The sequence below is a fragment of the Ambystoma mexicanum genome, chromosome 10, assembly GCF_040938575.1.
Source record: "Ambystoma mexicanum isolate Mex_15411 chromosome 10, UKY_AmexF1_1, whole genome shotgun sequence".
Classification (NCBI taxonomy): Eukaryota; Metazoa; Chordata; class Amphibia; order Caudata; family Ambystomatidae; genus Ambystoma; species Ambystoma mexicanum.
The window spans coordinates 514,330,668-514,344,339 of record NC_090932.1 but is presented as its reverse complement, the minus strand read 5'-3'; the positions used below and the strand labels follow the sequence as shown (position 1 = coordinate 514,344,339).

Here is a 13,672-nt window from a genome sequence, read left to right as displayed (position 1 = left end):
TTTTCCTTTTTATATCCCCTTTACCCATTTGATTTGAGAAGGAGGGGAAAGGTCTTTTTTTTTAGTATAGGCCTTTTTATTTTGACTAAACTACTCCCATTCTAGAGTTAGGGCCAGTTAGGAATTCTCCCAACCTTCTCAAATACAAAACATACATCTATTGTCTGTGTCTGCTGTTGATACCATGCCTTCCTTACAGGCTAATTGGTACGTTTCTGGATAGAGGTACTCTGTGGGCCAACATAGAGACTCTGCCCATCTCCACAGTCCAGCCATTCGCATATACTACACCAATTAAAAATAAACCGATATTATGGAGGACAGTAAACAAAAACGTCATACCTGAGTATTGAGCTTCAGTAAAGTGAAAGGCCAAAATCTAAACTGCACGTGGAATGGTACGGATGGCTCCGGTCAGAAGTGTAGGGATGGCTATTGGATAGTAAGTGAGAGTATGAAACTGATAGGAAGAGTGTTGAATGTATAGCTATGAGGCAGGGAGTGGTGAGTGGTGGGCTTGATAGCCAGTGGCAGGAAGTAGGTGGTGAGGTGGAAGGCCAACTGGATGCCTTGAGCGATGTTGATGTTCAGAAGTATACTGCTAATGGTTAATGTGATAGATCCCTTTAGGTGGTGGTTCTTGATGTCGACCGGTTTTTCTCTTGTGTAGGGGGATGTGCTGTGGTGGGTGGACTGAGACCGTATTTGATAAGATCTTTGATGCAAAGAGCGCTCGGGGTGAGCTTGGTTGGGTTTGGTGGTGGCAGGGCATGAGGCGCCAGCGACTGCATCCATCCCCGGACAGGTCCAGACAGGCAAGGGCCTTGGGGGGGGGGGGGGGCGGCTTTGCCTGCTGGCAAGTGGCTGTGGTCGCATTGTGCTGGTCAATGGCCCAGAGTCGGGAGCTGAAACTCAGTTTAGCAAAGCTGCAGGGTCTGTGGGTTGGTCTGGGTCTGTAGCGGCAGCCACCTTTACAAGGAGCTGGTGATTCTTTGCAGGGTTATGGAGCCCAGAATGGCTGACCAAGGGGGTCAGTTGTGTGGCTCTTGACAGTAAAGTCCTTGGGGGTTCCAGTAGCAGTGCAAGTGCTAGCAACTATCAGTTTGGGGAAAGAGGTTAAGGAAATCCTGCCCATGTGCTGGGCCTTCAATTTTGGCAAAAGTCAGAGCTTCACCCTTCTGATGGACATGCTGGAAAAGCTGCTGAAGCTTAACAGGAGGTTATCCCACCCGGGGCACTTCTGGAAGTCTGCTAAGTTGTAGCTAATGGGACAATCAGTTGGTCTGCCTTGCATGCCTCATTCTCTCCTCCTAGCCACTGGCTTCTTGAACAATCTTCATAAATCAGTGTTCAGTCGTTTGGATGTAGCTTATGCCTTCTTCTACCTGTTTCTCACTTACTGCAAACTGTCTGCTTTACTAACAACTTTCTGCAAGTACTAACTTCGATAACACCCATTTCTGTGAGAAGTTGTATCGAAACAATCCTTTCTGCAACCAGTCACTACGATCTCCTTCTGCAACCAGTCCCTTCGATAGCAATCCTTTCCGCAAGAAGTTGCTTCAGTAACCTCTTTCTGGAAGACGATGCTTTGATTTGATAATCAGTCTATCTATATGAAGTTGCTTCATTAGCGCAGTTTTCGCTGCAAGAACATGATTTAACTATTCTATCTGTAAGAAGTTGTCTAGGTTACAAGTCCGTCTGCAATAAGCTGCTTCGATATATAGTTAATCTTCAAGAAATTGGTCAAATAATGAATGTTTGACAGAAGATTGGTGTTCTTTAACACATACTGTATGTCCATTTCTAAACAGGTGGTCTTGTTGTACAGTGCGCTCAAACAATGCTTTATTTCTGATGCTGCAGAAATGAGGGTTGTCAAGAAAATACTTCTTGCTTGTTTCATTTGACGTTGGTGTGTAGGAAAAATGTAGGGTTGAGGGTTTTCAATTATTTTTTAGTCCTTTTCTATGTATATTGAACGCAAGATGTTATGTAACCTAAATTTGTTGTGGACCCACATGTGGCGTGGTTAGATGTTCTTCATATCTTCTAGTGTCATAACGAGCATTCGAAGTTGTCCTATTTAATGAAAGCTGTACTCTTTGAACATCCTGTGTTCTGTTGCACTACACAACCAATGTGATGATAGTTCATTCCAAGCAAAGTCTCCTTGTTAAAAAGCACTAGTCATTTCAGAAACTTGAGTTACTCTTGTAACTTTAGTGCTGTTTTACTGCACTGTGAAAGTAGTTATTTGTTCAGTCATTTTTAGATCCCTATCATTGATTTAGTGAAGGACCAGGACAGGGCCATGAATTTCTCAATCACTAGAGGTTTAAGCATTAGGGATCAGAAATTGAATTCACATTTTCTGAAGGAGAAGGAAGATAACTTGCGCTGTCATAAGGCACAATCCAGCCATGCCTTTGACTGTTATTCACAACAATGCCCCCTGGCAATCCCATGCCTTTTTATTTTGGTAGTCAGAGCAGCCCCTGAAACTACCTTTTTGATGCAGATTGGTGTGGCTTTTTATTAAATTGAAAAATGTCTTTGCGTTTTTGAAACTACAAAAAGTTTCTCATTCACTAAGCGATAGGTTTAAGATTTCCCTTTTCGTTTCATGTTTAATTGCTTGTTAAGTTGCAAGGGTACTATAGTTTGATTTACTCCAATATTTTTAGTTTAGGCTATTAAGTTGCAGCGCCACCTATAAACCCAAATTATTGCATTAAACTACAGATGGCGTGGGGGGGGGGGGGTAAATGGCATATGATGAGGGACACAAAGCTGTAGGTGGTGTTTGGTCATTTGACCACCCATTGATTGCCCATGGCCATGCTCATCCCTATGGCCCTCTCCGCCCAGTTCCTGCCCTAAACACCTCCTCATGGTAATTGAGCTTTACCATCAAACTTTGCTCTCGAAGAGCCTGCCAGTGTTTTTTCAAAGCAGTCTTAATGACTTCATTGGAGGTATAGACTACTATGCTCCGGATATAATAAAAATGTCTTAACCAGGTCTGCTTTCTGCCACTCTATTTTATAAGCACTATGCCTTTCCTTCACTGAAGTCCTGTTAAAAACATGCATGGGCAAAGCCAACAGTTTTGGCTTGCGTATATATATATTCAGCATTTGCCAGACACTGCTATTAGATACCCAGGTACTCGCACCATTTTTTTTTTAAAACTTCTTTATTGGTTTTGACAATAGAACAAACTATGATCATTATCATTGTAATATTTAACACTTATCAACAAGGATTACACATTCCCACCCTTCCCACCCCCCAACCCAAGACCACGGTCAACGTTGTCCGTTTATATCGAACCGGATATATGACTAAGAAGGTCCGAGCCATCCGAGGTATCGTCCAAAGCAGTAGGATGAAGCAGTGGCACTGTTAACGCCACCCAGCGGTGTAGTTCCTCGCTGGAGTCCAGTCTCTGTTCATGGATTGCAGTTTCCCATGCGCCAGTCTCCGCCGCTATCCACCTCATAAGGTCTCCCCACCACTGCTCCTCGACCGGGGCTCCAGGGCTCTTCCAACTCATGGCTATGCGTCTTTTCGCAGTTATGTAGGTCAAGTCTTTGAGTTTGTTCAGGGGCTTATTTTTGTGGCTGCGTTTGCATCTGCCCAAAATGCAGGCTGCAGGATTATGCACTTCGAGTTCGACGTCTGCATTTGCCACCCTATCCTGTACTTGTGTCCATAATTTGCGTATCTCAGGGCAGCTCCAGAACAGAGTCATTCCTGCCCTAGGCTCGTTGCGTTTGGGGCATGCCTGGATCTCTGCATCCTTAAATTTAGATATGGCCTCCGGTGTTAGATAAGCCCTGTTGGTGATATATAGTTGGATGAGCTGTAAGCGGGCGTTTCTAGAGATTTTTTTGTGGTAGTGGGTTATTTTCTCCCATTCCTCACTCTCGAAGTCTCGGCCAAGTTCGCTTTCCCACTTTTCTTTGCTTTTGAGTTCGTGCCTTGTCGTGCCTTGCATCAGGGCCTCGTAAAGTCGCGAGGTTTCATGGCCTCCTTCGGCAGCGTTCAACAGTGTTTCTATGACCTCATTATCCGTTGTTAGGGTAGTGGCCACCGGCCATCTGCTCTTCATGGTCTTTATTACTGCCCCATGAAGCAAGAATTGTCCAACTGGTAGCCCCGTGTTTTCGGCGAGGTCGGAGAAAGACATGATCTCCTGGTCCTGGACCAGGTCTCCCAGGGTAGCTACTCCGCAGGGTTCCCACTGGGCGCGCGTTTCTAATAGGCCCCAAGCATGATTGGCCATAATTGCTGCAATGGGGATTTGTGGGGAATAGGGATCAGCTGACCCCACTGTTCTGCAAGCCCTTTTCCAGAGCTGAATTCCGAGCTAGGCCAAGTATGGGTAGCAGCGCCGGGTTCCATTCTCGGCCCAGAGTAGATCCCTGAGAAGCAAGTCAGGGAAGGCTTGTTGGAGGAGTCTGGTGTCTGTGGTGATCTCGTCGGCCATCCATCGCATCACGTGCCTTAGCTGGCTTGCAAGGTAGTACTGTTCGAAGTTGGGGACTTTCAATCCTCCCCTTTCGTAGGGTCTTTGAAGTGTCTCTAGTGCCACCCTGTGCCTGCCTCCCTGCCAGAGGAACCTTCCACATAGTTTATTAATGTTTCTGAAGAAGGAGGGGAGGATGTTGAATGGTACGTTTGTGAAATTGAATAATAGGCGAGGTAGCGCAACCATTTTGAGGAGACCCGCTCTCCCAGCCATCGAGAGCGGAAGCCTGCCCCAGAAGTCCATGGATTTTTCCAGGGCGTCCTTCTCTCTCACCGTGTTGCGGATATGTTCCGTGTATGGATTTCGGTGTATGGTGATTCCCAGGTATTTAAAGGAAGTCACTTGCCATTTTAGGTCTAGGGGCGGTAGGAATCTAAGGTCCGCTCTATATAGTGCAGCCAGTGGGTAAAGGCAGGACTTATCCTTATTCATTTGGATTCCCGTATATTTATAGAATCCGTCTAGGGTCTCAAGAATGTAGGGCAAGATGTGTTCGGGGTTGTGAAGATATAATAGGGTATCGTCCGCATACATGGAGACGAGATGGGTCACTCCATCGATCACAATGCCCCCATCTCCGAATTCCTGTCTAAGGTGTGAGGCTACAGGTTCAGCGGCGATGATATATAACATCGGAGAGAGCGGGCAGCCCTGACGGGTGCCTCTGTGGAGGGACCATTTGTCAGAGAATGTCATGTTTGTTCGCACCCTGGCAGTTGGGTTGGTGCAAACTGGTTGCCAGACATTTGGTCGAAAAAAATTGGTCGACCAGACAAATGGTCGAACCAATTTGATCGAAAACCAAATGGTCGAATTATTGTTTTTTTTTTATTTTAACCCTTTTTTTTTCATTTTTTTGGGGGGTCCCCCCCCAACCCCCTTTTTTTCTCTAAAAACCCCTTTTTTTACTAAACGAAAACCCGAAAAATAAATATATAAATTAAAAAAAAAAATTCGACCATTTGGTTTTCGACCAAATTGCGTCGACCAAATTGCAGTCGACCAGTTTTTTTTTTTTTTCGACCAGTTGACTGGACACCGTGCAAACTAGCTGGGTCCTTTTCAAGAAGGCCGGTCCAATCCCCATTTTCACCATAGTGGCATACAGCCATTCCCACCGCACTGAATCGAAGGCCTTGGTGGCGTCCAAGGACGCAACAGCATATTTCTGGAGCTTCAGTTCCGTACTGTATATGATATGGTGCAACCTGCGCAGGTTCTCGGTTATGGAGCGCCCGGGCACGTATCCCGTTTGGTCCTGGTGGATAAGGTGGGGGATGACCCTTCTCAGTCTATTCGCTAGCAGGGAGGTTAGGATCTTACTATCTACGTTTAACATGGAGAGAGGCCTGTAGGAGCCACAGTCCATCCCATCCTTTCCGGGTTTCAGGAGGGGAATAATTACAGCTTCCCTCATGGAGTCAGGGAGTGTGCCGCACTCGTACGCTTCGTTAAACACTTGCGCCAACAATGGGGGCAAGGTCTCCTCATATGACTTGTATAATTCCCCGGGGAGGCCATCAGTGCCAGGGGTCTTTCCAGACGGAAGAGGTCTAATGATTACCTTAACCTCATCTGGGGTTATGGGCTCGTCTAGGGTTTCGGTCATTTGCGGGTCTAGCCTGGGAAGGTCAATGCTGTCTAGGACATCACCAATGCCAGTGTCGATTACGGGCGGGGTCTCGGAGTACAGTTTACAATAAAAGTCGGAGAACACTGAGTTGATTTCAGTTTGGGTGTGAGCGGTGGAGCCATCTGGCTTGCGTATTTGGCAAATGGCTGTTCTGGGGCTTTCCCTTTTATATAGCCAGGATAAGAGTTTGCCGGGTTTATCCCCTAGGGCATGAGTTCTCTCAGTATATTTGGCGTAGCTCATCTTCCCCAGGGATTCCCAGTGTGTTAAAAAGGCTTGTTTTAGGTCGGTTATTTTTTGTAGGTGTTCTGGGGATGAGTCCACCCTGCCCTCCAGTTTGCCCGGCTCCCTTTCAGAGTGCTCAAGGGAAGATAACCCCGCATGACCACCTTGTATGCCTCCCATGCGGTGCCAATGTATTCAACGCTATTCAAATTTCTGTCCCAGTAATCCTCGGTTCTGTCTGCTATGTGTTCTCGGAAGGCTGTGTCCAGAAGGGCTTCGGCCCCGAGTCTCCAGGTGGGGACAGGAGGTCTGGGCGGGGAGACCACCCAGGTGGCCAGCAGCGGGGAATGGTCAGAGAGCACCCTGGGCAGATACCGGGCATCACCAAACATTGCTTGTTGCTCTTGGCTTACGAAAAGATAGTCCAGCCTGGTGTGGACAGCGTGAGGAGGGGAGTAGAAGGAGAATTCTTGCAGGTCTGGGTGTTGTTCTCTCCACAAGTCTCGGAGTAGTAGCTGCTGTGACAGCTTGGATAGTATTTTGGCCGGTGGAGAAGGGCGGGTATGTTTATTATCCGACCTGTGTTTCAGGGGGTCTAGGGTGCAATTGTGGTCGCCTCCCCATATCATGATGTTGTCTCTGTAGGAGCTAAGTCGTGAGTATAAAGAATGGAAGAAATGGGTTGCGTCGTGGTTGGGTGCGTAGGTGCTTACTAAGCATATCGCCCTGCTTTCGATTGTGCCGGACATTAATATCATCCTGCCCTCATCATCTGTTTTAGAGCTTACTAATCTGAAGGGGACAGAAGGGTCAATCCAAATCAGGACTCCTCTGGCGTAAGAGGAGTAGGAGGATCCTATCAGAGTACCCCGCCATGTCTTGGCCAACAGCTTCAATTTGTCTGCAGTTAGATGCGTTTCTTGGAGTAGGACTATCTTGGCTCTGTTTCTTTTGACGTAGGCAAGGATGCCGCGTTGCTTCACAAAGCTATTCATGCCTCTGACGTTCCATGTCATGATTTTTATCGAGTCAGCCATGGGAATCATAGGGTCTTGTGTCTGTATCGAGCTTGCCCGGAGGTCCCGCAAGTGACGGGTGGCGTGTGGAGTTCATTTGTGGCCTAGGTGGTTTTTGGATATAATAATAATAAAATAATAATAATAATTAGGCTTTTATATAGCGCTACAAACCCTCAGGTATCCGAGCGCTGCTTATTATTACCCACGGTGTGTGGTGCTCATTTATCGACCTCGGAAGGATGAAAGGCTGAGTTTGGCCCCGCCGGGATTCGAACCTGCGTTAACAGGCTCTGCACGGGTGTCAAAGCGAGCGCTCTACTCGCTGTGCCACTTGACCGGCGATATAGGTCCGAACTATGGTTTCTCCATCCCATATTGTTTGCTTTGATAACTGCGAGCTCAAGCAGCATGGGGACGCAGCCAAGCGGATTGTAATGGTCGTTAGTGGTCTTGGTGTTTCCCTTTTTCGGCACCTAACTTCTGTGCCAACTCCGTTACCCCTCCCCCCATAACTTTGAACATCCCAAACATAAAACGTGTCGAGCGAGGTCTCCCTCATTATGACAGCCCCGTTTCCGCTCCTTTAGACCGTGCATCGGTCGCTTGGTGCCCTACGGGCGGGTATCTATGTACCCCTAAGAAAAAAAAAAACTTCAGGTGAAGAAGAGTGTTCGTCTCGGGCGTCTCACTGTGAGGAATCGAGCCAGCTGTGTTGTATTCGGCCATTGCTTAGTGCGGCCCCCTGAGGGTCGTTCGGTCAAGGTGTAGCTGTTGAGGGGTGAGGCTCAGCGTGGTTGTCGCCTCGTCTCCTCAATGTCAGGGATCTGTTCTTTATCCATCCAGTCCCGTGCTTCTGTCGGGGTATCAAAGAGGTAGGTTTTGTTGTTGCGTATCACCTTCAATCTGGAGGGGTATAGGAGCATGTAGCGCAGCCCGGCGGACTTCAATCTGGCTTTGGTGTAAATGGATTGGGCCCTCTTCATTTGGACCTGGAAAGTGTAGTCAGGGTAGATGGATATTTTGGCTGAGTCTCTGCAGATTTGGCCTCCTGATCGCGAGTAGGCCAGGATGGTTTCACGGTCCCTGTAGTTAAGAACCTTAGCGATCACTGGTCTAGGCGGGGTGCCGGGGGAGGTTTTTTGGTGAGGGATCGATGGGCCCTCTCTCGTGAAACCCTGGGAGAGTTTTCCTGCGCCTATCTCCTGAAGTGGGAGGGTTTCAACATAGTTTGTGGGGTCTGATCCCTCAATGCCCTCCGGCAAGCCCAGGATGCGGATGTTGTTCCGGCGTGCGCGCCCTTCTGCCTCCTCGGCCCTGTCCTCCAGGTTTTTCACTTTTTGCTGGAGTGCATCTACATCTTTGAGGAGCACCGTTTTGGCTTCTGTGTTTTCTCGAACCTGGTCTTCTAGTGCGTCGGTCCTGTTGGCCAAGGAGCGAACGTCTTGGCGCAGGAGGCCCAGGTCTATGGCCACTGCATCAATTTTGTGCTCAACGGTCGTTTGGAACAACTTAATGGCTTCAAGGATCTGGGTGTTGCTTGGTTCCTCCACTGGAGGGTTGGGCAGTTCTTCAGTGATTGTCATATTCATGGTTTCAGACGCCGTGGGCCCCCACTGCTGTGAAAGTGTCAATGGTGGTCTGGCGTTGCTTGGCCCTTGCCCCCTTAGAGGACATATCGACAGGCCCGCAGGCGCCTCTCCGACCCTGGTGCTGATTTGGGTGGTCAGGGTATGGTGGGGCTGTGAGGCCGTGTGTTTTGTGTGGCAACGTTAATGGCTGAGCTATTGTCACAGCACGATCAGAGTAGGAGCTGGGGGGAGAAGACAGCGGGAGGGCCCGTGGTATACTGTGGGCTGCTCCAGTGGTGGCAGACCAGATGAGTAGCACCCGCGCTTAGGCCGCGCCGTGTTGTTGAGAAGTAGCTGCAGGGGCCGCTCCGCTGGGCTTCCCGGATGTCAGGGCGCCGTGGTTGCGCGTTACCCCAAGTCTGTGCAGGGACTATGCAGGGCGCATTATGCGAGAAGTCGCTGCGTGTATGTTGGGCGTGGGGGGGCGGCTAGCGTGGACCTGCCGGTGCACCGCCGGTGGGCTCGTTTCCCCCTCCCGCGCTCACCTCTTAGATCTTACGGCTCTGAGTCGCATCAGCGGCCCTCGCGTCAGGCTGTGTCTCAGGTGCCTCTCCCCTCGATCGCACACCCGGCTGCACGAGTGCTCTGCTGGTCCCCACCTCTGTCGGGCTGGGCCTCTTTGTGCGGGGGTCTTCTCCGCTTCGGCGGCTTAGGCGCTGCAGTTCAGATGCAGCCCCGGTGTAAGCGCTGCGACCTCGATTGGCGTACGGATCCGAGTAGCAGCAGCAGCGCCGGGGGCTAGGGGCTGTCCTCGCGTCGGGTTGGGCTCCGCGTCTCGGTTGCCTCTCCTCCCGTTTGCGCGCTCGGCCGTTCGAGTGCTCAGCTGGAAGGGCTCGGCTCTGTTGTGCAGCACAGGCGTTTTCTTCTCTCTGGCGGCTTAGGCGCTGCGGCTCAGATGCAGCCTTAGAGTATGGGCAGCAGCCTCGATTGGTGTACGGGAGCTGCCATTTTGGGTACAATCCGCGGGATCGTGTCGCACGGCCGGCAAGGCGAAGCAGGTCACTCAGGGCTACAGAAATCAGCCCGCAGATGCAGGGTGGTGTCAGCCTTCGGTGAGGAGGTTTGCAGGCTTCAGGGGTCCGTAAATTATAGGTAAAGGCAGCTTATGATGATCGCATCTGGCGGAGCGCACAAAGCAAACGTCTTCTTCACATGGCGGTTAGCCACGCCCCCCAATTTACTCACACCATTTTTCACATGGTACCATCAATGGCCAGTTAATACCACTACGGCAGTATCTGGTAAGTGCTGCTCCCTTGCTTAAGCAAAACCCCAAACTGTTGGCATTGCCAATGCTTGTTTAACTGCCTTGGACCATGTTTGATGGAAAAGCAGAGACCTCTGAATTAAAGCACTGGTATTTTATACCTCCCTTCAACACCACTAACAATACGTTTACTAAACTGCCAGTCCGCTTTATCCTTTTCCTCATCGTACCACAGCCCTTCAGAAGCCGCCCTGGAAACACTCAGATTATTTATACTGCAAGGTGCGTCCTAATAATTGCCTCTAGTTTAGTACATGCAGATTTCCCAAGCACAAGTCTCTCAATGCCAAGCACAAGTTAACAATTCTGATTAGACAAAACCTATTGCAGATAATGCAGCCTCCGGTTCAATATCAGTCTAAAGTGAACCTTATACCATGGGTACTGAGGAATAGAGTATCGTTTGAGGTTCTTTTATTAATTCAAATTTCTTTCTCTTACAGTAACACGTTGAGGGTTACCCGTACGGCTGCCCCTAGCAACCTGGACAGCTCCAATGCAGATGGTGCAGCACAGCTGGGCAAGAAGGGCAAGGACTTTGACTTTTCACAGCTGCCCATGAAGGTGGAATTCTTGGAGTGCAGCTGTCGGGACAGTAAAGAAGAGGAAGGGGATGCCAACCTCAGCAACCTGGAGAAGTGGCTGGTGAAGATGTCGTGATGACTGTTAAGCAGAACCAACGTTTGAGGGCACAAAGGGACATTTGACTTGGAGTTATGACAATCATCCACATTTTTGAGAATTATCACTTTGGTTGTTTCAAGGAGACCTCTCGCCTGCTAAAAGAAAGCAAACTCTGCTTGCTTAGTACCATGCTTTGCTATGAGCCCAGGATCAGAAAGACCAATCTCATTAGACCTTTGCCATGTTAATAAACGGAATATTGAATTTAGTTGTTGTACTAGTTCATCTAGGTCTAATATTTTAACCCAATGAAAGTTATAAATGAATGAGCATTTCGGCACTCCACACTCCCTAATTTTGATATGGCTTTTCCCACTCGTAGCCTTTTGGTAGTCTGGTTTAATTGAAATCCCTTTTCTAAACTCAGTTTGGAAACAGTGGTATGATTCACAGGTTTACTGAATAGCACAATCTCGGACGTACATAAAGCGTACGTTATCTTGAGTCTAGGTACTTTGCATGCTCTGTCACCTCAAAACTAAGTGTGTTTCCACTGCTATGTTCTCCTATGTTGAGGCGTATCGCTGCCTGCTTTGTCTGTCTATAATCTGGGTTCTGTTAGATTTGGTTGCATCATCCCTGCTGTGTTTATTAATCAGGTGCATCCCCCCGGCTTGGTTTATCCTACACCCAGGTGCGCACCCCCTGGCCCCCCTTCGCCCCTCTGGCCCTTTAAACTCCAGGTACTGCTGCCCATTTGTACTCTCAGGATCTGGCCCTCTCCCCTCTGACCCTTCGTTATTCCAACTGCAACGCCAATATGTGTGTGAACTCTCAACAAGGGGTGCATCCTTCCAACAAGATACACCGTTCCCCCACACCGCCCAAATTGAAGTTGCGCGCCAGTAAGCCAAACGATGCACATCCCACCCAACCCCCACACTCATCCTTGCACAGCCCGAATCTCCCCTCCCGCCCACAACTAGGTCTTAGCTCTTTTCCCCTCCCGCGCTGTCCCCCCTCAACCCCCATTCCCTCCACTAGCCACCCCATCCCTCACCCTACCTCCACAACGCCCCACTCCTTCATCAATCCCCACCATGACCTGTGCAAGCAAAAAACCTCCAACACACACACCACAACACCCTGTGCTACAAGAAACACCCACTGACCTCCGCTGCCAACATCTAACCAAATCTCTAACCAAATCTCTTGCATTCACATCAACGCCATGTTGGTCTCTAAAAACAAATTTAACATCTTTGACCTTACCTCAAAAACCCAGACATCCTCTTAATCTCAGAGACCTGGTTTGCTGACGAATACAAACCCATTGCACACGAGGCCTCCCCCACCCCCTCATGCTACAACCTGATTGGTCAGAACAGATCCAGAAGGCGGTGGACTAGCCTAGCCATCCTGCAAAAACACCAAATGCGTGGGCTTCTCAAGGACATCTTAGCCAGCAGCACAGGCTATGAATCCACCCACAGATTTCTACTCATTTCTACACCGCCTGGCTACAACAAAAACTTTGCAGACACTCTGTGACAGTCTGTCAACACTTCAACCTACATCCAGCGCTCACTGTGCTGGGAGATTTCAACATCTGGTTTGATTCCCCTTCTCAAACCCCATGACCCGCTCTCACAGATAACCTAAAAGATCTCAACCTGATGCAACTCATTTCTCTACCCACTCCTGCTGCAGGCCACACCCTTCATGCGGTTTTCAGCACCACAAACAATATACCCACTATGCCTCCACGCCCCCTAACAAGGAGCAATCTTCTTCTCCTTACGATCTCCACCCACGTCCCCCTTCCAAGCCCACGTCCGGACCCCACCAACCGCTGGTCCCCCACCCAACTCTGGATCAAAGTCGTTATCACCCCACAACAAAGCCAATTCCGTCCTCAACTTACTCCCAGTAAGCTTCCACCAGGAAGGCCCTCCCTCATCAAATTCTTCAACCACTGGCTCTCCAGCACTCCTCACTCCTAAAAAAAAAAAAAATAAAACTACGAAACGGACCTCTGGAGATCAGGCTCAACCCCAAATGGTACACCATCCACCTCCAATCTCAAACTCTCAAGCAACATCTAGAAACTGAACTGGAGAACCAGCATGACGCTCCTGCCCCCTAAACAATGTGGCCCACCCTGGCAAGATTAACCAGGGCCTACAGGTCAGAAATAATAAAAGCCAAAAAAGCATTTGATGGATACAGAATCTTGAACTCTTCCAACCCAAGCAAGGAATTGCACAGAATCGTCTCTGAATTCAAGTCGCCAGGTTGCTCAACCGCTCCTCTACTTAACTCCCAATCCCTATGCAATGCCTTAGGCGAAAATATTGCTATCGATGGACATAGTATCATAGTCTTTAAAATAGCAATGATGCCCACGCCTGCCTCTTGTCCCATCTCCCTCCCGATGCAAACCTTAGCCTCTTTCTCCTCAATCTCACACTAGGAGTTCCTCTCGCTCCTAGCGCAAAGCCGCACATCGGGATCCCCTGAAGACCCATGCCCACCCACTCTCCTCAAAAAGATCCTAACTTCAACCGACGCAGGCAGAATTGCACTCAATCCATAACCAATCCCTCATATCGGGAATCTTCCCGGAAGCCTTCAAAACATCCTATATCAAACAACTAAAAAAACCTATGCTCGACACTCATTCCCCAGAACTACTGGTTAATTTCCAAAATGCGTTTCATGGCCAAACTAATGGAC

General features: G+C 49.0%; 1 protein-coding gene across 2 annotated transcripts in view; it reads left to right on the top strand.

The window, feature by feature from the left end:
- SRPRB (SRP receptor subunit beta) overlaps positions 1-11,204 on the top strand; it is a 197,597-nt gene extending 186,393 nt beyond the window's left edge. For both annotated transcript variants that reach the window (XM_069618061.1, XM_069618060.1), the window contains one exon: positions 10,756-11,204. In XM_069618061.1, coding sequence (XP_069474162.1) covers positions 10,756-10,972 — 217 coding nt within the window. In that variant the 3' untranslated portion in view covers positions 10,973-11,204. The remainder of the gene's footprint in view (positions 1-10,755) is intronic.
- The last annotated feature ends 2,468 nt before the right edge of the window (positions 11,205-13,672 follow it).